Source organism: Gorilla gorilla, chromosome 11 (genome assembly GCF_029281585.2).
Source record: "Gorilla gorilla gorilla isolate KB3781 chromosome 11, NHGRI_mGorGor1-v2.1_pri, whole genome shotgun sequence".
NCBI lineage: Eukaryota > Metazoa > Chordata > Mammalia > Primates > Hominidae > Gorilla > Gorilla gorilla.
This window is the reverse complement of record NC_073235.2, coordinates 46,209,555-46,231,765: the sequence shown is the minus strand read 5'-3', so window position 1 is coordinate 46,231,765 and position 22,211 is coordinate 46,209,555. Positions and strand designations below refer to the sequence as shown.

General features: G+C 38.4%; 1 protein-coding gene across 5 annotated transcripts in view; it reads right to left on the bottom strand.

Annotated features, from left to right (window-relative positions):
• Window positions 1-22,211, bottom strand: part of ARHGAP15 (Rho GTPase activating protein 15) — a 689,959-nt gene that overhangs the window by 52,117 nt on the left and 615,631 nt on the right. For 4 of the 5 annotated variants that reach the window (XM_055380099.2, XM_063694808.1, XM_063694810.1 and 1 more), the window contains one exon: window positions 12,718-12,823. In XM_055380099.2, coding sequence (XP_055236074.1) covers window positions 12,718-12,823 — 106 coding nt within the window. Of the gene's footprint in view, window positions 1-8,297; window positions 10,694-12,717; window positions 12,824-22,211 lie in introns of those variants that run through there. The other variant, XM_063694809.1, reaches the window with a different exon arrangement.

Here is a 22,211-nt window from a genome sequence, read left to right as displayed (position 1 = left end):
ATCACTGATGGGTGGTCACAGATTCCCTGACTGAGTCTCCCTTGGTGTGGCCAGCCTCTTCTAGAACTCATTCACTGTAGTGCTTGCACCCTTTTAACATGCAGTCTTAATATTAAGAGTATCTCTTTTTTCCAGCCTTTAAGTTCAGGAGTAACTATGCAGGATGTGCAGGTTTGTTACATAGTTAAACATGTGCCATGGTGGTTTGCGCACAGATCATCCTATCACCTATGTATTAAGCCCAACAGCCATTAGCTATTCTTCCTGATGCTCTCCTTCCTCCCATCCACCCTCTCACCCCCCGCCCCCCCACCACCTTCCAACAGGCCCCAATGTGTGTTGAAAGGATTCCCTATTTAATAAATAGTGCTAGCTAGCCATATGCAGAAAATTGAAACTGGACCCCTTCCTTATACCATATTTAAAAATAAACTCAAGATGGATTAAAGACTTAAATGTAAAACCCCACACTATAAAAACCATAGAAGAAAATTTAGGCAATACCATTCAGAACATAGGCACGGGTAAAGATTTCATGATGAAGATGCCAAAAGCAAAGGCAACAAAAGCAAAAACTGATAAATTGGATCTGATTGAACTAAAGAACTTCTGCACGGCAAAATAATCTATCATCAGAGTGAACAGAAAACCTACAGAATGGGAGAAAGCTTTTGCAATCTCTGCATCTGACAAAGGTCTAATATCCAGCGTCTATAAGGTACTTAAACGAATTTACAAGAAAAACAAACAGCCCCATTAAAAGTATTATTATTTTTACAATCAGAAGAGCTCTGCTTGTTTGTCAGGATGAAAAGAAAAATATCAGGTGAGGGGAGATAAACTTGAGGGGAAGAACTTGCTTACCAATACCCTTAAGATGGAATATTTCCTAGTACTAGTCTGAAAATATCAAGTTTCTAAGATTCCAGGTGATATGGTTTGGCTGTGTTCCTACCAAAATCTCAACTTTAGTTGTATCTCCCAGAATTCCCATGTCTTGTGGGAGGAACCCAGGGGGAGGTAATTGAATCACAAGGGCTGGTCTTTCCCATGCTATTCTCGTGATAGTGAATAAGTCTCACAAGATCTGATGGGTTTATCAGGGGTTTCTGTGTTTGCATCTTGCTCATTTTCTCTTGCCTCCACAATGTAAGAAGTACCTTTTACCTCCTACCATGATTCTGAGGCCTCCCCAGCCATGTGGAACTGTAAGTCCAATTAAACCTCTTTTTTTTTCCCCAGTCTTGAGTATGTCTTTATCAGCAGCTTGAAAATGGACTGATACAGTAAATTGGTACTAATAGAGTGGGGCGTTGCTGAAAAGATATCCAAAAATGTGGATGTGACTTTGGAACTGGGTAACAGGCAGAGAGGTTTGAGCAGTTTGGAGGGCTCAGAAGAAGACAGGAAAATGTGGGAAAGTTTGGAACCTCCTAAAGACTTGTTGAATGGCTTCGAGAAAAATGCTGATAGTGATATGAACAATAAGGTACAGGCTGAGGTGGTCTCAGATGGAGATGAGGAACTTGGGAACTGGAGCAAAGGTGACTCTTGTTATGTTTTGGCAAAAAGACTGGTGGCATTCTGCCCCTGCCCTAGAGATCTGTGAAACTTTAAAACTTGAGAGAGATGATTTAGGGTATCTGGTGGAAGAAATACTTAAGCAGCAAAGCATTCAAAAGGTGACTTAGGTGCTGTAAAAGCATTCTGTTTTGGAAGGTAAACAGAGCATAAAAGTTCAGAAAATTTGCAGCCTGATAATGAGTAGAAAAGAAAAACCCATTTTCTGGGGAGAAATTCAAGCCAGCTGCAGAAATTTGCATAAGTAGCAAGGAGTTTAATGTTAATCCCCAAGACCATGGGAAAAATGTCTCCAGGCCATGTCAGAGACCTTCATGGCAGCCCCTCCCATCACAGGCCCAGAGGCCCAGGAGGAAACAGTGGTTTTATGGGCTGGGCCCAGGGTCCCTGTGCTGTGTGCAGCCTAGGGATGTGGTACCCTGCATCCCAGCCACTCCAGCCATGGCTGAAAGGGGCCAACGTAGAGTTTGGGCTGTGGCTTCAGAGGGTGGAAGCCCCAAGCCTTGGCAGCTATGTGGTGTTGAGCCTGTGGGTGCACAGAAGTCATGAATTGAGGTTTGGGAACCTCTGCCTAGATTTAAGATGTATAGAAACACCTGGATGCCTAGGCAAAAGTTTGCTGCAGGGGCAGGGTCCTCATGGAGAACTTCTGCTAGGGCATTGCGGAAGGGAAATGTGGGGTCAGAGTCCCCACACAGAGTCCCTTCTGGGGCACTGCCTAGTAGAGCTATGAGAAAAGACGGCCACCATCCTCCAGACCCCAGAATGGTAGATCCACCAACAGCTTACACTGTCTGTCTAGAAAAGCTGCTGACACTCAATGCCAGCCTATGAAAGCAGCCAGGATGGAGGCTGTACCCTGCAAAGCCACAGGGGCAGAGCTGCCTAAGACCATGGGAACCCACCTCTTGTATCAGCATGACCTGAATATGAGACCTGGAGTCAAAGGAGATCATTTTGGAGCTTTAAAATTTGACTGCCCCACTGGATTTTGGACTTGCATGGGGGCCTGTCACCCCTTTGTTTTGGCTGATTTCTCCCACTTGGAATGGCTCTATTTACTCAATACCTGTACCCTCTTTGTATCTAGGAAGTAATTAGCTTGCTTTTGATTTTATAGGCTCATAGGCAGAAGTGACGTGCCTTGTCTCAGATGAGAATTTGGACTGTGGACTTTTGGGTTAATGCTGGAATGAGTTAAGATTTTGGGGGACTGTTGGGAAGGCATGATTGGTTTTGATATATGAGGACATGAGATTTGGAGGGTCAGGGATGGAATGATATGTTTGGCTGTGTTCTTACCCAAAACTCAACTTTAATTGTATCTCTGAGAATTTCCACCTGCTATGGGAGGGACCCAGCGGGAGGTAATTGGATCATGGGGGCTGGTCATTCCCGTGCTATTCTTGTGATAGTGAATAAGTCTCACGAGATCTGACAGGTTTGCCAGGGGTTTCCGTTTTTGCTTCTTTTTCGTTTTCTCTTGCTGCCACCATATAAGAAGTGTCTTTTGCCTCCCACCATGATTCTGAGGTCTCTCCACCTCAGCCATGTGGAACTGTAAGTCCAATTAAACTTCTTTTTCTTCCCAGTCTTGGGTTTGTCTTTATCAGAAGCATGAAAATGGACTAATACACTAGGCTTACGTAGTTGATGTTACCTGGAACCACTCACTGGCTATTAGATTACCATCTTGTTCAATGAAGTAATGCGATTCCATTTGTTCAGCAAAAATTATTGAGTATCTATGTAGGACACGGTGCTAGGAGATATAGCAGGAATCAAAATGACACAAATTTGTGCCCTTCTGGAGCCAGTGCTCTAAGAGCAGAAGAAGCCAGGTTAGTTCTTTATATTTTCAGGACCTGGCTATGCTACAGAATATCATTTTTTCCCCTGCTAGATTATATTTATTCCTGTGGTTTTTTTTTTTTTTTAAAGCTGAAGGGTGAAGGTAAGAACAGTAACTGGTCATTGTTATAAATTCTGCCCAGTGTCCTGTAAAGCTGAGGTTATTCTAGGTGTTCCTTGTGTAATGAGTAGTTTTCATCACAAAATATACCTTTGCTCTTGCCAAATGTTTTTTCTATCAATATGCGTGCCATTCTCAGACTCCTTTTCTGGTATCTCTTTCTCTGACCACCCATTCAATGTTAGAAGTCTCTAGGAATCTGTCCTTGACTCTCTTCTGGGTTCACATGGTCCGTTGGAGGCATTCATGACCTTACCCCATTGCCATCTTTAAACCAACAACTCCAAAATTTGTCCCTAGATCTCAATCACCTTTCTTGCATTCCCAACATATATTTCTTATCCTTGACTGGATTTTGCTAATAGAATGTAACAATGAGCAAGTCACATTATGTTAACAAAATTTCTGCTTTTTTCATGCCTCCAGTTTGGTCCTTTTCCTATGTGAAATGTAAGTTAAGGATATCACCATTCAGCTAATTCGAAATCTGGGTGCCATCCTGGAATCCTTCGTCTTCCTAACCTCTCGCATGTACTTGGTGCACATGTTCTGTTGCATCTACCGCTTCAATGCCTCTTGTATCCATCACTTTCCCCCATTCTCCCTATCACTCCCTTAGCTGGGGATCTCTAGCTTGGACTACTATACCAGCATTCTACTGTTTTCCCTACTTCTGGTGTTGCCCTTCTACAAGCTGTCCTTCACTCTTATAAAAACTGTGGTCTTTATGAATACAAATTTCATTACCTTACCTCTCCACTTCAGATCCTTCAGTGATTTTCCTAATGTCTACAGGTTTTGTTTTGTTTTGTTTTTGTTTTTTGACATGATCTTGCTTTGTTGCCTAGAGTGCATTGGCAAAATCATAGGTCACTGTAGCCTCCAAACTTCTGGGCTCAAGTGATCTTCCTGTCTCAGCCACTTGAGTAGCTGGGACTACAGATGCATGCCACAATGTCTGGCTAATTTTTTAATGTTTTGTAGAGATGAGTTCTCACTATGTTGCCCAGGCTGATCTGGAATTCCTGAGCTCAAGCGATCCTCCCTCCTCAACCGCTGAAAGTGCTAGGATTAAATGAGTGAGCGACAGTGCTTAGCCTACAGAAAGAATTTCAAGCTCCTTATCAGACTGTATGGTATTCTTTACAATTTAACTTGTTTACAACGTTAGAGGCTCATAATCTGCCACTGTTTATTCTCTATAATTCCTAATTCTCTAATCCTTCCAGAGGACTCACCATTTCTTTACCACATTGCAGTTCTCTTCCATGTTCTTGTACAGGGTATTCTCTCTCCCTATAGTAGATCTGTTGTCTGCCAAGCCAACATCCTTAAAGATAGCTTGTTTCATGTCCTCTGGGGGGCATCCTTTGATTTTTCTAAGCTAAATTTCAGCTGCTGCCTAGAATTCTCCTTTTAGATATTACATCATGTTTATTATAATTGTTTACTAATTTATCTGCCTCAGGAGACGATAAGATACGTGAGGGTAGGAATCCTCTTTATGCATTTAACATTGAGTTGAAGGGTCAGCAATTTTTTTCTGTGAAGGGTCAGATGGTAAATATTTTTGGCCTTGTGTACCTTGTTATGACTTATCGTGACCTCTTGCCATTGTAGCATGAAAGCAGCCATAGGCAAAACATAAACAAATAGATGTGTGTTTCAATAAAACTTTATTGACAAAAACAGGAGGCAGGCTGAGTGTGGCCTGTGGGCTACACTTTTCCAACCCCTGATTTTGTTCAGGTCTGGAATATAGCAGGCACTCATTTGAGACTTCCTGAAGGAATTTGTAGGTAGAATTTTACAGTTACCAAACATTTTCACAAATATGAATTTATTTGACTTAATTCACACCTGAACAAAAGGGACGGTTACAGACTTTGAAAGATTTTCTTAATGTTGTACAGTTTCTAAGGGCTGAGAATGGGGCCTGAGACTATGTCTTCTGATTCCGAATTCTTTCCATTAGGTTAAAGGCCAAGATTCATAGTAGAGAAGGGTGGGGCAACTTAAAAATTTTACCTCTCATGAGGGAAATACCCTTATACACTTGTCCATCACTTAACAATAGCGACAACAATGATAGATGGGATGGTAGCAACTTTAGGTTTTGTTGTTTCCTATTTTTCAGTGGTGAATGTTACCATTCAAATGTTAAATCTAAAGATCTAAAGTAATAATTTCACTCCCGTCTTAAAACCTTATCTCGCACAGCCTTCCTCTAGAACGAGGAGGCACTGCTGGAAGGATCACTGAACCTTAGTCCTTGGCTCACAAACCTTATAAATCCCATGCCAAGATGTCTCCTAAGTAGATGACATTTTAATGATTACTATGGGGAGTTGGGAACTATTGCTTCACCCTCGCGATCAGAGTAATTAATTTTCTTAACTACCAGGCCAAATTCTGCCATGGGAGTCCAGTTGAGAAATTTCAGGCCCGTAGGAAGTACATTAGCTCTTTAAAGTGATTAGGGTGCCATTTCAAATACAAAAGCAAAGGAGCTATGAAGCTTCTGGCTTATTTCAAACAACTCACAACCCCTGTACCACACGAAAAGAGAAAAAAAAAAAAAAAGAAGAGAGTAAAAGAAAATAATAATTTGCACAGGTTCCTCATTTTCCAGTAAAAATATCCATGTCTGCAAGTCTTTGGATATCAGGTATTGTGGTTGGGTGAAAGACCAAAGTGTACAGAAAAAGAATGGAGTGCCAGAAGACAGCACAGAAAAACATAACGTGCTCAAAAGCACAGCAGAGCTGAGCATTCAGAGGCCTGGATGGGAGGCAGAGAGCGTCACCAGCATGGCCCCTGACGACCAGAGAGAAGGGTGATGGCTGTGGGCTTTGAAGTCCATTCTTTAAGCATATCTAATTTCTCCCCACCAAAACATCAGAAATACCTACAGTGCCATTTTAAAGACAGGGTGGACGAATTATTTTGTCTCCATTGTTTTCTGATACAACCCTTATATTTCTAGGTCATTATCATTTAAGTTGCCTCTGACATGCTTTTGTAGAATATTTTATTTAATATCCATGAAGACCACAGAGAAGCTTTAAATATTGGTTTACTTTCACAAAATAGCCCCAGCTCAACAGTTTCTACTTTCAACGAGGCATTCAATTGGCATTAGTCCATGAGATTTGTCTATTCAGCCGTATCATTTTTTCACCTTGGAATTCTATGAACAGCTGGACAACTTTCTTAGAGTCGATGCAAAAGGGAAGATTTTAATTTTCCTTTCAACCTATTTTACAAAGTGCAAGTCTCCTATAATAATGTTTATTTGCACCTAAAATCTGCAGCAAATATATTCTTCCAAAGCTATTTTTAAAAATCAACAAATAACATTACTTCCTAAGTCATTATTAAAAGTTGCCCATTTCTAAGACATTTTTATTTTCTCTGAGTAATGTGTGCATGCATAATGTGTACATAAAAGTTCTTTTGAGTCCTTACACCCCCCTCACAAATTTGAGATTGTTTTGGCTTGCAAAATGCATGCCACAAAGGAAATCTGGTCAACTAGTTAAATTTAGTGCTGTGGAAAGACTTTATTTATTTTCTAAATTTTCCATAATTATGTATTATTTTTATCATGGAAATGAAAATATGGAAAAAGACTTCAGCAATATCTAGAATATACTAATAGTCATGACAACAAAAGTTCTAGTACTTCCAAAGGGCAGCACCAGGCCTAGGTGGATATGTAGTTGATAAGATTCCAGGTGAATATGTAGTTGATAAGATTCTAGGAGTGTTTACATTGGTGACTGGGACACAGAGTATGGCCCTGCTGGCTTCAAAATCTCTTATCAGGCTTTCATAAAGCTGGTGCTCTGTTTGTCTTGGCAGGAAATTCTGATCAAGAAAATCACTCTGAGAAGTTATACAACAAAGCAAGAGAACTAGAAGTCTCTTAGGGAGACTCTTCTAACAGAGGAGGCTCTTCATAAGAGGCATAGAGAGACCTGTGCCTATTTCCAATTTCCTTATGCCTGCCCCAAAGGCCGGCAGACTAGAAGATCACATTAGCAAACTATCACTTGGAGGGTGAAAAGAGTTGGAACTAAGACCAGGGGACAATATGCCAGCCAGGCTGACAGGGAGTCTGAGACAGAAAAGAGTGGGGATTGGGTATGAGAACGGGGGTGTGATGTAGCTTGTCAAACATGTGAAATAGTCTCACTGGGACTCTGGGAAACTGGCTGAGTCAGGACAGTAAGGAAACTCAAGTTTTGGAAAAAGATCCTGAGATGGGATAAACACTTTTCTGGAAATCATGAAATTTAGCAGTAATTTAGCCTGCACTGCCTTGGTAATCCTTGCTATATTTATTTCATTAATAATTATATTACCCTCATAAAATACTGTAATAATAATACATGTAATATAATACATGTAAAAAAATACATTTATGTAAAATGTTTATTTAGTACTTATGTGCTAAGTACTATGCAAGACTCTTCAAAAGCATTATTCATATACTTCTCACTACAGAAATAAGTTCTTTTATAATCTCCCTTTGACAGATGACAAAATGGAAGCTTAGAGTTGAATGAATTGGCCAAGGTTATACCTCCAGTAAGTGGCAGAGCTAAGACTTGCATTCAGATCAGCCTAACTCCAAAGCCTGGTTTCTTTGTTCCCTTAACTTCAATGTCTCCTCCTATACCATTATTAGGGGGTGAAAAGAAACACAGGAATGAAACTCTCACAATCCAACAACTCAAATATCAACATTTTAGTAAATATTTTTATAGTCTTTTCTACATTCACAACTTTTTCCCCCATATTTATAATTATGCTCTCTTTGAGTATGCAAAAGACTGTATCTCTGATTTTATTTAACATTTAACACAGCATTTCTCCAAGTTGAAGCAGAAAGAAAATAAAAACCATGAACTACACTTTACTAAGGCAATATGATGTATCCCGTTCTACATAACCCTCCCCTGTCACTGAACACTTACATTGTTTCCAAATGTTCACTGTTGCAAACAGTGCTACCATGGACAATCTTATCTGCATAAACTTTTCACCTCTATGTGACTGGTTTTAAAGGTATGAAACTTTGAAAAGTCTGCATTCTCGAGATACATTGCATATACGGGTTTTCCGATATGTTGGCTGTCCATCCCAACCAGCAGCATATAGAGGCCTTGATTAATACACACCTGCCAAAATCGGATTCTTCCTATTTCATTAGTTTGCTACAACCTCATCATCTTCTTTCCCATGTCTGTTTTTGGAAAACAGAGAAAAGAGCACCCTTCTAAACAATATCTCATTTTGCTTTTAAAAATAATGCTATCAGGGGGACTATTTTCATAAGTACTTATCATTGAAATCTCAGATGTATCTCTATGGCTGACTGGATATGGGAGACAAATGAAAACTGTGTGGACTTTTCCTTTGAAAAATCTCAAGATTTTGGCCATTACTTTCCTTTTGACATCCATCACTCCAATCCAATTGCAACTCCCCTGGGACCTCCTGGGTTCTCTCCTCTTTCTACCTCTTTCATCCTATACTCTGCTGTCAGATGACTCTTACATTAATACTGAGCACATCATGCAATTTTCTGGTTCATAAAAGGTTAATGATTCCCTAGTTATTATTTAACCCCTTTACTGGCTCTCAACCACCAGCTAGTATCCATCAGCAAGTAAACCATCTTGCTAGGTCCTCCTTCCCATTAACTTCATCTTCACTCTGCCTCTCTGCCTTTCCAAAGAAGCAGGCTATAGGAAAATGCATTTGACACTTGTATTTTATAGAGACAGTTTTGCCATTTATATGATGATTCAGAAGGTACCAGAGGACCTTCCAGGGCCTATCACTGTAATGTCAATTTGTGAAAATGGCTATTAATAAAGGTTTCTGGCTGACGGGATCTTGAGATGATAGCTTATTCCGAATTCCTGGTCTTAAGCTATGATAGCAGATGCATAGAACTTGACCTTGAGTTTGATTAAGAATGAAGACTCTGGACTCTGAGACTAGTCAGCCTGTGCAGCCATTGTGCAACCTTACGCTTAATATAATCACAATCCTTTAAAAATTCTGGTTTTTGTGGATAGGATTTGCATTTACCTTCTAGTCCAACTGTGCTGCATTAAGCTTTCCCAGTTGATAGCTGATCTGCTTTGAGGAGTGCATTTAACTCAGAGCTCTGCAAAAATGGAGTGCTTTTCTGTTGACTGTAGAGTACGTAGGTCAAGTGGAATTTTTGGCACTTCATTACATTCCCTGACCCTCACTAAACAAACTTCAAAATATATATATTTGCAACAATTTGGAATAAACACTACATACAAGGGTTGACGATAGATTTTCTGAAGAACTACCAAATGCATCAAGACTAAGGAAAACATTCTAATGATTCTTTCAAACATGAATATATTTAAATTCCTGTTAAACAATCTTCTTATTTAGTCTTCTCAGGCTTTGATGACACGCCACGATTGGCTGTTTATCAAAAACTTAGCAAAAAAATGCTTAACAAGATATAATTGTGTGCACACACTCGTGCACAATTAAACCCAGTTTATAAATTGGTACAGGGTGAAATATAGTCATACCACCCAAGAAAGGTTGGTGGCTAGCAAACAACACTTCTTCCCATGTATAATAATCAATCTTAAAATGTGAATACTGTGAAGTGATATAATAATCTGATCTTAAATCTTAATTTAAAACATCTATTTCCATCTCTATTGAACTAAATGAAAGTTCTGACAAGATTAGGAAATTAACTTGGATGTAAAAAACAGGATCAGGCATTAATTGTTAAAACTGGGATTATGTGGCCTGGACATGGACGATCGTCATCCTTTGAAGGTTTTTAACTAGATAGATTCTCTTCTGTGTGTTTTATTTATTTTATTTGAAGGAGGATTTAGCTGACTCTTAGTTTCTTTATTTTATAGCTATTCCTTAAGTTGAAAAAAAGGGAATAATTGGGACAGAGTAATGGATATTTCTCAAGAACTTTAAGACAAGGTATTGCATAGCATTAAAGGGTATACTTTTCCATTTGTTTTATGACTTTGTCCAGTTAAAGTTACTGAGATAAGCACTCCAGTATTTACTTGTAACTTGAAACCGCTTTCATGGTGTGTCTGGATCCTAAGGGAAAAGAATTAACATTTGAGGAATGCTTACCTTGTGCCAGGCGTTTTATATGCATTATCTCATTTAATTCTCATAACCACAAGATATGGTTGATAGTATTTAATCCGATTTTACTTGCCTGAGATCATAATGGGAGTAAAGCATAGAGCAAGGATTTGACTCTAGGTCTCTCTTTGTATGTCTTTAAAGCCCAAGATCCTTTCACTAAACCACATTGGATTTCTCACCGTAGCCAGTATGTGGGAGTGACAAGAAGGAACACTCTAATAGTAAGAGATTTTCTGAACTTTAAGATAAAGTTCCCCTTTTGAGAGTAAAATAAGACAGAAAATGATGAGTCAGATTAAAACATGTTCCCTAATGCAATGAACTGGTTTAGCAAGTTATGGACTGTGTATACCATGAAATACTATTGACATCATTAGAAAGAATAAGATAAGTCTGTTTAATGAAATAGAAGTCTGTATATGAGTTGCAAAATAGTTGTATAATAATATGTGCAATATGATGTACTTTAACATTAGAAGCAACCACACACACATATGTTTGCACGTGTTTAGGAACAGGTCAGGAAGGATACATACAAAAATATTAGTTACTTCCGTTCAGCAGGCTAAGAGTGGTAGGCAGATTTCAGTTTTTAAATGTAAATGCATCACTGTTGCTTAATTTTTGGGGGTGCAATTGCATGTATTACATTCACAATGAAAAATCATGTAGTGGATTAGTTGAATAATCTGTAGGAATGACTCATCCCAAATTATGAGTGATTGAGGTGTTTAAGGAGATTTAATCTCACAAAAGCAAAACTGCTCAATCTGTTTGAACCTCTGTCAGGCTTCAATTTTACTATGCATATATCATGAAAGCTAAAACCTCATAACTTGTGTTGCACTCTGCCTTATCTGAAGAAGGTGTTAACAGAAGGCAAATGAGTAACAGTCATTTCAGACTTAACATGTCCAAAATAGAGCTCTCAAACCTGCTTTTCCTACTCAACTTGTTCCTCTCTGTAGTTTTACCCATCTCTGCGACACTATCGCTTCTTCACTTGCCCAAGTTGAAACCCAAAAGTTGCACACTTGATTTCTCCTTTCCTTTCCCAATGGTATCCCAACCAGCAGCAAGTCCAGCCTGATCCATCTCCACAATATCTCTACCCATTTCTCTCTGAGGGCTCCACTCAAGCCACCAATATCTCCTGCCTGGACTACTGTGGTTGTCTGCCATTAGGTCTTCCTCTCTTCACCTTTGCAATGCATTCTCCACTTAGCAGCCAGATCAATCTTTTACACTCCCTCAATTGTAGCATTCTTCAGTGGTTCTTCCTTGAATTTAGAATGGAATCCAAATCTCTCACTGTGGACCAGAAGAAGCTACGTGATCTGATGCTAGTGTGATACTTGGGACTTCAGCTCCTGATCCCATCTTGCCTCCACATTAGGGCCTAGCAGTTTGGGTTTAATTTCTGCTTTTCAAATACTTCCAGCTCTTAGGGGCTTCTAGGGCTTTACATTTGCCTTTTTTTTTTTTCCTGGAAGACTCCTCTCTTAGCTATTTACATGGATAGCACCCTATCAATCTGAGCCAACATTTTACAGATAAGGAAATTGGTTGCAGAGGGTTTAAATAACTTATTTGTGGCCCCAGCACGTGGTACATGGTGGGGCTGAGTTTTGAATCCATGTCTGAATCATTTCATGTTCTTTCTATTATGTTAGATAACAAAGTCAAGATGACCCATCCCAGGGTCCAGGCGATGGTTCTGACAAGCAATCAGCAAACATATACTAGTTGAAAAGGCCTTGAAAAATAAGTTATTTCAGAAGTTCCTTTTGTAGATTGTCCTTCCTATCCCTAACACATTCTCCAGCTTCTGCAGAAAGACCTAGTTCAGCTACAAGGGAAAGTATGAGATGTACGCATTTGGAAACTCTTGCCTTAGAGATGTTAAATTCAATATTGCCCATTTAGGAAATGACTATAAAATGACACATCCAGAAATCCTTACAACTTACTTAGTTAGATGTCCAAAGAGGACTTTCATGGTGTCACGATTTGGCGGAGGGAGTTTTTGTACAAGAGATTTTACAGCTTCAATTCTTGTGTTGTTGTCTTGCTTTTCTGGAAAAAAAAATTAAAAAGGAAGGTTAGGGAAAAAACAAGATTTCATAGGTACAGGTACATGAGAAAATTTTCTTGAGAAAATTTTGGACTGAGACTAGCAACTAAGAGTCCTAGTCAGTAGTCAAAGGGAATAGGTGGACTCAACCTGGTTATTAAGGAGTTTCTTTTTATTTTGACTCTGAATTTGACAGTGGCAGGCCTTCTGGGAGGCTGTGTATGAACTGATCAGCTTTTAGCCTTTGGACCTTTTCTCCTTTCTGCTTCTTTGATTGTAGATGGAATGGCTGTACTGTGAGATAATCTTAACATGAAAGCAACAACAATGTGACTTTGACATTATCTTCCTGATCTTAACATTTGGTTTTCTTAAATGTCCTGTTTTACAAGGTGTGGTAGGGTGAACAAGGGCCTTCCAAAGATGTCCGTGTCTGAATCCCTGGAATGTGTGACTATGTTACCTCACATGGCAAAAGGGACTTTGCAGATATGATCAGTTAGAGATTTTGAGATGGGGAGATTTTTCTGGATTATCTCAATGGGCCCAGTGGAATCACAAAGATCCTTATTAGGGAGAAACAGGAGAATGAGAGTCAGAAAAGGTGATATGACTTCTCATGTGACAACGGGAGCAGAAAAGAGAGGGTATGCGATGAGGGGCTGCTTTCTGAGGAATTGCCACAGTCTCCAAAAGCTGGGAAAGGCAGGGAGACAGAGCCTCTAGGGATACCGCAGGCCTACCAACCTCTTCAGTTTCAATCTGAAACTGATTTCAGACTTGCACCCTCCAGGACTGTAAGAGAATAAGTTTGTGTTTTAAGTTTGTGTGAGTGTTAAGTAGCAATGGGAAACTAAACAAGGACATATAGTGTGATTTGATTACAAATATTCTATTGTTGCTTGATTTTGTAGAAGGGAAAATTGTTTTAAAAATTATTTCCATGTTATCCTTTTTCCCTTACACATTTTGTTTTTGCTTTAAAATAAGAGTGTAAAACAGAAAAAAAATTGAAATAGCATATTTCCTGGTCATAAACATTTTATAAAATAGGAAGTTGTTCAAAACTGCATACCACATTGATTTCTCTCATTTTGTTTTGTTTATAGATGGAAAAGTAAAAATCGATTTACTTAGTACACTAGGGAATTCATCTTTCCATAGTTTTAACCAGGGCCTTACCATCTAGAGGTATAATTATTTATTGAACTTAAACACCTCATGCACTTTCCTTTCTATACTTTAACTTCTAGCACAGGGCTCTTGATGATTCTAAACAGGCCACAGCTGGAAAATAAGATATAAAAAAGACTAATATGTAAGGCAAACATCCACCCAATAACCATTCTCTTCTTCCTTAGCAAGACAATCCCACTGTTAAGAGGATGGTAATAGACCCAGCTGCCTTGGAGCTGGAGTGGCCATGGGACCAAGTCTGGCCAATGAGACTGAAGTGACAGGATTGGTCAGGCCTTCTGGGAGAGCATGTATGAGCTGATTTAGCTTTTAGCCTGTGTACCTTTCCTCCTTTCTGTTTCTTTGAATGTAGATGGAGTGGCTGTACTATGAGCTAATCTGGAGAACTGAAGCTCTGTGGAGTGAAATACACAGGTAGAAAGAGCTTTCTCAAATCTGTGGAGCAGTCATACCAGTCCTGCACTGTCTGCCTCTGGGTTTCTTTTGTATTTTTTGAGACAGGATCTTGCTCTACTGTGCAGCCTGGAGTGCAGTGGTGTGAACATGGCTTACTGCAGTCTCAACTCCTGGGCTCAAGCTATCCTCCTGCCTCAGCCTCCTGAGTAGCTAGGACCACGGGGGCATGCCACCATGCCCAGCTCATTTTATTTTTTGTAGAGAAAGGGTCTCCTTATGATGCCCAAGCAGGTCTTGAACTCCAGGGCTCAAGCAATCATTCTGCCTTGGCCTCCTTAAGTGCTGGCATTACAGGTATAAGCCACCACGCCTGGCCCACTGGGTTTCTTTGACATAAGAAAATAAGCCCTGTGTACTGAAGCCTTTGAGGATGGATCTCTGATACTAAGGCCAAATACAATTCTTAATAATAAGATGTACTTACAAAAGTCCAATTCAATAGGTATATAAACTTTATGACAGTGGGATAAGAAAGAGTTAGTTTAGAAACTGGCAGGTTCTTTAATATGTTGTTGCAAAAGAATTTTTTTATAAGGAATTACAGGAAAATATCCTGCAGAAGATGGTATTTGGCTAAAGTGGGATGGGGGCAGTCTTCCTAGTAGAACTCTGCTTGGAAGCTTTTCTTTTTCCTTCTAAAACCACAAAGGCCTATAAATAATGCCTCCCACAGTCAAAGCTTTCAAAATTGCAGTTATTCTTAGAAGAGTTCCAACATAATATGGCTTGGACAACTGCAAAAAAAAGAAACAAAGGGGAGCGAGAAAGAGAAAAAAAAGAAAGTTGCAACATCATAGCCTATACCAGACCTCATCTTTTCTGCCAAATAGTAAAAAGCCCTCTTGGAGCTTAATGATGGTAAGAAAATGTGATGCTTCACAAGACCAGCTGGGGCCTATGAAATATCATAAACCAGAAAAAAAGTACAAGTTAATAAAGATGAGAGTGAAATTGGCATAGTATGCCCAGGTCAGAGCTATTGGGGATGCTCGAATGCTTTCTATCTAACCATTTGAAGCTAATACCACACAACCATAATTGTGTGTGTATATATGCGTGTGCACACACACACACACTCATATATATATATTCATTCAAGAGGTGGATACATTCTGTACAGTTTGGCATGATTCCAGTACAGTTTACCTGAGGATCTGGTGAACTACTAGGTGCAAGCAATCAGTATGAAACTGGGGATAAGAGGAGAGGAGAGAGGAGGAGAAGAGACCTTTCTAATTTCACTGAAGTCTCTGACTAAAGTAATAATCAGGTTAATGCCAGAGTCTCCAAAAAAGGGACCAGTTGACATTGAGGGCTACAGAAGTAGCAGCTATAAATTAAGCTTGACAGGCAAGAAGTGGGGAGTAGTCTTGTTGGTTCCAACCAGCAAATTTTACTCATAGGGAACATGATCCAGTCAGGGTGGGGTTAGAAAAGATTGGCTGTTGCTTAATTAGAAAGAACTGATTTGCAAGGACACTTTCATGGTGTTTGGGCAGGAATTAAGACATAGTCAAGTCCGTTAAGCCAACAGGTAAAATAATTGTGAGCTTTCTTAGAGTCAGCTCTCCCTCTCCTGTGTTCTGTTGCATTTAGAATATTCTACTTACACAACACTTCACATGGTATTTGTACTGCTTGAATGCTTGTCAAATTCCCCTATTAAATAGGGAATTTTCCTTTAAAGCTAGGCAATTTTTATGCTAGCATGTGGTGGGTTAAATGAATGAAAAAGGAATTAGTGAGTGAACTAATGAAAGTTGTGACCATGAACTGGAATATGTGGACCTTGGTTTGAATTCTGTAACAGCTTTTTATTAGCCGTGTGGTCTTGGAGAAGTTTCTTACTCTCTTTGAATAAGATCTAAAAGTGTAGTTTTGTTGAATAAACAAGATAGTATGTAATGTACCAAGCACAATTACAAGTAAAACAAAGTACTATATAAATGTTCACCTTCCCCTGCAACCCTCTCACCTCTTTTGAGGCCCAAGCCACTGGGTCTTGTTCACCTTTTAATTCCAGCAGTTAGCATACTATTTGGTTGCAGGGACATTCAAAATGTAGTTGCTAATTCATGAACTGAGTTGGTGCCAGTTGGTGAAAGTACAATTGCTATGGTAGCCCAACATTACACAACAACCTAAATACTTTGTGATAGGCTGAGAAATTGATGGTCTGATTGGTGAGCAGGTCAGTTATGTATAAGTATCCTTATGAAAAGTACATGTTGGTTTCCAAGTTTGCCTATAAGAAACATTCTACATGAAGAATATTTTATAGAAATATTTTTCTCTCTTTTTCCACTTTCACACATTCTTGGGGAATCAGACAATTGGATATTGGTGCATGCATATTTGTGGCCAAGTTATACTTAAGTGCTAAATGGGGAAGTGTACCATGGCTTAGAGAGAGCTGAAATATTAAGGAGGAACAATTTATTTTTCTTACAACATAATCAGAACAAAATCTTCTGAAAAGGTTATAGTAAAGCAGTGTTTTTTTTTCATTCAAATCAATACCACACCCACTCTTCCATAGCTTGTAAAATCAGGAAATAACACAAACACTTCAAGTGGAGAAACATCTAAAAATACAATTGGGTACATTAAAATCGAAATGACACCTTTTCAGATCTGGTTTATTGATGTGTCATATTAGGAATTGGAATCAGCATACATAATACAGGAGTGGTTAATGAGCTAAGATTCATACACAGCTTACTAAAGATGTGTCAACTGTCTTCAATTGATTCAGTGAGCATCTGAAAGACAGCATTTTCTATTAATATTTCTCCTTCAGCATATGTTTTTCTCATTATGAAGCGCTAAAGGTTCTGAGAAGACTTTGAGATATCATTAACTTTTTACATTATGACTGGTGGGAGGAGGAAGGAACTTTTTGTACTCGGAGAATTAGAGAATCTCTTAGGCAAACTGTATGTGAAGAGACTTATACAAAATCTTTCCAGAAGTAATGAACTCCATAATTCTTTCCCTCTTTCATTTGCATTTACTCCTGCCCTCATTCTATTATGATTTATTCTTGCCTCTATTCCATGAAATACCTCCATTTTAGTTCTCCACCCATATCCAAATAGCCTCTTCAATCTCTAAGCTGTGAACCCACAATTGCACACAAAACTTTTTATAGTGCTTCGTTTTTTTCCATCCAAAAGTGATTCTCAACTGTTTCTTACTAATACCCATTCCTCACCAACCTGCCCCCATCTTCTCAAACTACATCAAACTCATTGTTGTAAACAAGCTTCAAAAATGATTCCACGCTGTTCAGAGAAGTAACACCTACGTGATGTGAAATAGCCTTTAATGTTATGATAAGAATGCGGCTTTATAGTTTTGAGGGCACATTTTTCAAAATATGGTTTATGATAGTTACACTTGCATTCATCCGCATGAAATGTTGTTACTAAAGCACGTTTACAACCCAATGCCTTTTAGAAAAGAGATAAGATAAAGCTGTATATGATGATGGAAAAAGTTCTGTACAGTGAAGAACCTTGGATCCAATGTCCCTGGACACTTTTCTGTCCTTATCATCCATGCCTTTATTGTTCTTATAGCTTCATGTTAAATCACATTTAAAAATAAATTCTGCTTTGTTATATAGGTTCACTCAGAGGAAGAAAAGACCAGTTTATCCCAGTAATCAATGTATAGGGAGTACTATTCGTCTCATTTGTCTACAGTTCTTAAAGGACAACTGTATTCCTTTGTTTTAAAGAGGTCAGTAGTACCACAGCTGTTCTGCTTCTGAAAGTTATTCTGAAATGTCTAATGCACCCTGTATGAAAAACATGGTAGTCCCTATATGTCAGAGCTATATTTGGAAGAATAGCAGTTCTCTAGTTTCTATTCAATTTATAGTTTTTGTACTGTGGCCATTTCCGAATTTAGTTAGAGACTGTGCTTGCTTACAGGAGGAAGGAGTATCTCCAGAGATCATTTTATTTGTTTCAGCATGCCTTACAACTGGATACAAACCTCTGAGGATACACTTTTTAATGTCAAAACTTGAGTTGCCCATTGAGGAGTCATCTCAGGGATGACAACAATTGCTTGATAAATATCTTTGAGTAACTCATAGTTGCTTTAAGAGGAGATGCTCTGGGGGCAAATTCAAATCTCACAAATAGATACAAATATACACATGCTTCAAACTCACATTATAAATAAGAAAATCGGTTTATCCAGTGACATACCACTTCTCAGGAATCTGGAAAAGACTGGGTTAGAATTTTTTCTATGCTGTATGATTTTGGGCAAGTTGCTTGAACTATTGATGCTTCTAGTTCTTTACTTGAAAATACAGAAAAATTATACATCTTATTGGATTTTTGTAGAATTAAATATTTCAGTGCACATAAATGTACACATAGTAAGTGATCATTTAAGTAAGTCCCCTGTAAGTCCTCTTCCCTTAAAACATATTTCTTTCTCATTGTCTTCTCTATCATCCCCAATACATAACTGCTCCTGGTTCAAGGTTGTTTCTGAAATCAAATGAAGTCATACTTTTACTATTTAGTATGCTTTCCTAAAAGTAGGAACAGGGTACAGTATGTTGTAGCTTTGTAAATATATAGAATGCTGTCAATTGTCAGAGAATTTGGTTAAAATTCCTAAGTAGTTACAGTATATCATAAATAGAAGTGTCATTGCATCATAAACAAGGAAAAACCACCACCTTGAGCGTAGCCCGTAGTTGGCAATTTGCAATTTTTCAAGGTTCTGTACCCTTCTCCCCAAACCCCAGAAAAGCCATATTTATATTTAATTAAAAGGAAGGCAATGTCAAATACATTGTAAGTTTGGCTTTTGATGTTGATAAACTGTGTCAAAACAGTTCAACCTGAGAAGAGAGGTACATTACTTGCGGGAAAGACCAAGCAGGAACTGAATCTATCTGACACAAATAAGACATTTCTTTCTCTAGGGAGGATCACCTGAGAGTTGGAACTGATCACCTCTTTTCTACACCAGATTGCCTTGTATTCACAGTTTCTCCTTCCAGGAGATATTCATGTTTTGGCTGTTTTTGAATAAACAAGCCCTCTCAGGAAGAATTTAAAAAATGGGAACAATTCTTTATAGTCAATAATTGTCAGTATCAAAAATTACTCTGGCCAATTAATTGGCATAAGTTTATGGATTTGTTAAATGAGGGAAGCTTCAACTCACTGGCCCCTTTAGCACTGTTTCCAGAACCATTTCTGGTCCTGGTCCCAAAGGAATTAGACCATGTACAGCATGCTGTTAGGAGGGGTGTTAAGAATGATCTTCTAAAGGGTAATCTCTGTTTCCTTCTACCTCTATCCCTGCTCTCTAGCCATAAATTATTAAAAATAAAGGTATAATTTCTTAAGAAAATATATATATATATATATCTTATATATAAATAAGAAAACCCTATTTATTCAGGCCTGTGTGCAACCTGTGGCAGATACAAAGTTGGTTGCTATCTTTTCATTTTACAATCCGGAGGGGCAGATAAATTACAAAAGGTGTCATAATAGATGTTTAAATATAAGGCATGTCATTATGTAGGTATCAGTGAAGTTTACGTCTTTCTTCTAACTGAAGGGATCGTCTAAGATAATTGTGAAACTCAAAAAGCTTCTGAGATGTTACTCATTCCAAAATAATTCAGAAATGCAATTGATACAAATCAACGAGTGTAAAATTCTAATGAATCAATTTCTGGAAGTCTTCAAAATTATTATGCTTAACTTCTTGATACATTCACAAATACATTCAGGAAAGTAATAATATCTTTTCTTTCTCATGTGACTATCTATCTATGTTATGATGCATTATGATCTCACATTGGGGCGAGTTTGGAAAATGTATTCAAGTCTTAGTCTTTAAGTAACTTTTTTTTTTTTTTTGGTAAACAAGGTCTGTCCCTGTCACCCAGGCTGGAGTGCAGTGGCATGATCTCAGCTCACTGCAGCCTTCCAGGTTCAAGCAATTCTCCCACCTCAGCCTCCCAAGTAGCTGGGACTACAGGCACTCACTGCCATGCCTGGCTAATTTTTGTATTTTTTGTAGAGGTAGGGTTTCACCGTGTTGCCCAGTCTGTTCTTGAACCCCTGGGCTCAAGTGATCCACCCGCCTCAGCCTTCCAAACTGTTGGGATACAGACATTAGCCACCGTGTCCTGCTTAAGTAACTTTTAATAAAGGGGGTATTGCTTTGGTACAATCAATTTTAGGATGATAACATTTCCTCAGACTAACCAATCTGAAACCAGCTCTTAAACCAAACTTGCACTCCTCAGTTTTGTAGTGATGCCTCTATTTGTCTGAATTGGAGCGTAAGGCAGTGGCTGACACTCCAGCAGCAATCTTCACAGGAAAAGCATGATCCTATTGTCCTTCCTAGAATTTCTTGCTCTTCAAAGTAATTTTGGAGGTGTCATGGTGGCCAAGTACATTTCTGTAACCTACAAAGATACTAATTCATCCTTAGGCGATAGTCTGTGCTGAGAAAATAAAGCTCACTGGTTTATTTCTCTGAATTTCTCTAATTCAGTTTTCCTGTGAAGAGTTTCTTGAAACTATATTTATTCATTTATATCTGGTTTTACAACCTTTTTTAATTAAAAAAAGTCTTTACTATTTTGAGTCATTTGAAATCTTTTTCATCATAAGCCAGTAATTCAAATACTCAACTAGCTATTTACATTAAGCATTATCTTTGTACATTTTCATAAGGGTGGAAATCCTACAAATACTTTTCAAGGTTTGAGGTTTTTAATGTGTGTCTTTCCATTGGTAGACCAATTAAATTTATAAGGGATTAAACAACTCACTTGAAAACAACTAGGATCTATATCACAATTAAGAAAAATGTGAATTAAGAAACACTTTTCCTGTCTTTGGGTTAAAAATATTGTTTTTAAAGAAGGCATATTAAACTTTATCCTTAACCATTCATTTTGAACAAAAGACCTCTGAAGAGGAGATAATGGTTAGTATAGTAAACTGTCCAGCTAGTTCATCTGACATGGTCACATAGTGACGCTGAGAGCAGAGAGAGTTATTAATTAAACAAACATCAAAATCCTTTAAAAGATTCAGCTTTTTAAATTGTGAGACTATTGTAAAAGAAGAAAAACAGGCAACATGTGGCAACTTTAGTCAGCATTTCTGAACTGGGAATGATAAACACCTCTGCCTGGCTCTGGCATTTATCAGGACTGAGATATTATTACCACATAGAGTCACAGCACGGTTACTGTTATCATCGGAAAAAAGAGCCAGCTAATCTTAATGGTTTGTAAAGCCGTTACCTGCACTGGTCTGACATTCATCATGATCATTTTACCACATGGGTCCTACATAGCAAAGGTCTTTTATCTGGAAGGGACATCACTATGAATTATTATTTGCAGCTAGGTAGAAAATTGTATGTTGTAGATACCTTTTCTCATTATAAATCACATAGTCACATTTCACCATTTCCCCCAGAAAGCTGCTGAGCCTAGATTTTTGCCACAGCTTGTATTCTTCTCCCCCACCCCTTTCTTTTTATGGTTTCTTGAAAATATTAGCCATTTTTAAATTCACACCTTTAATTTTTGAAGTACCACATATATGGTAGATGTAAATATGAACATTCTTTCATTATAGTTAAGAAACTTTCCTGCACATTCTGTATAAAGCCTGCACAGTACTTTAGAAATTGAAGTTGAAAAACTGTCTACTTAAAAAAAAT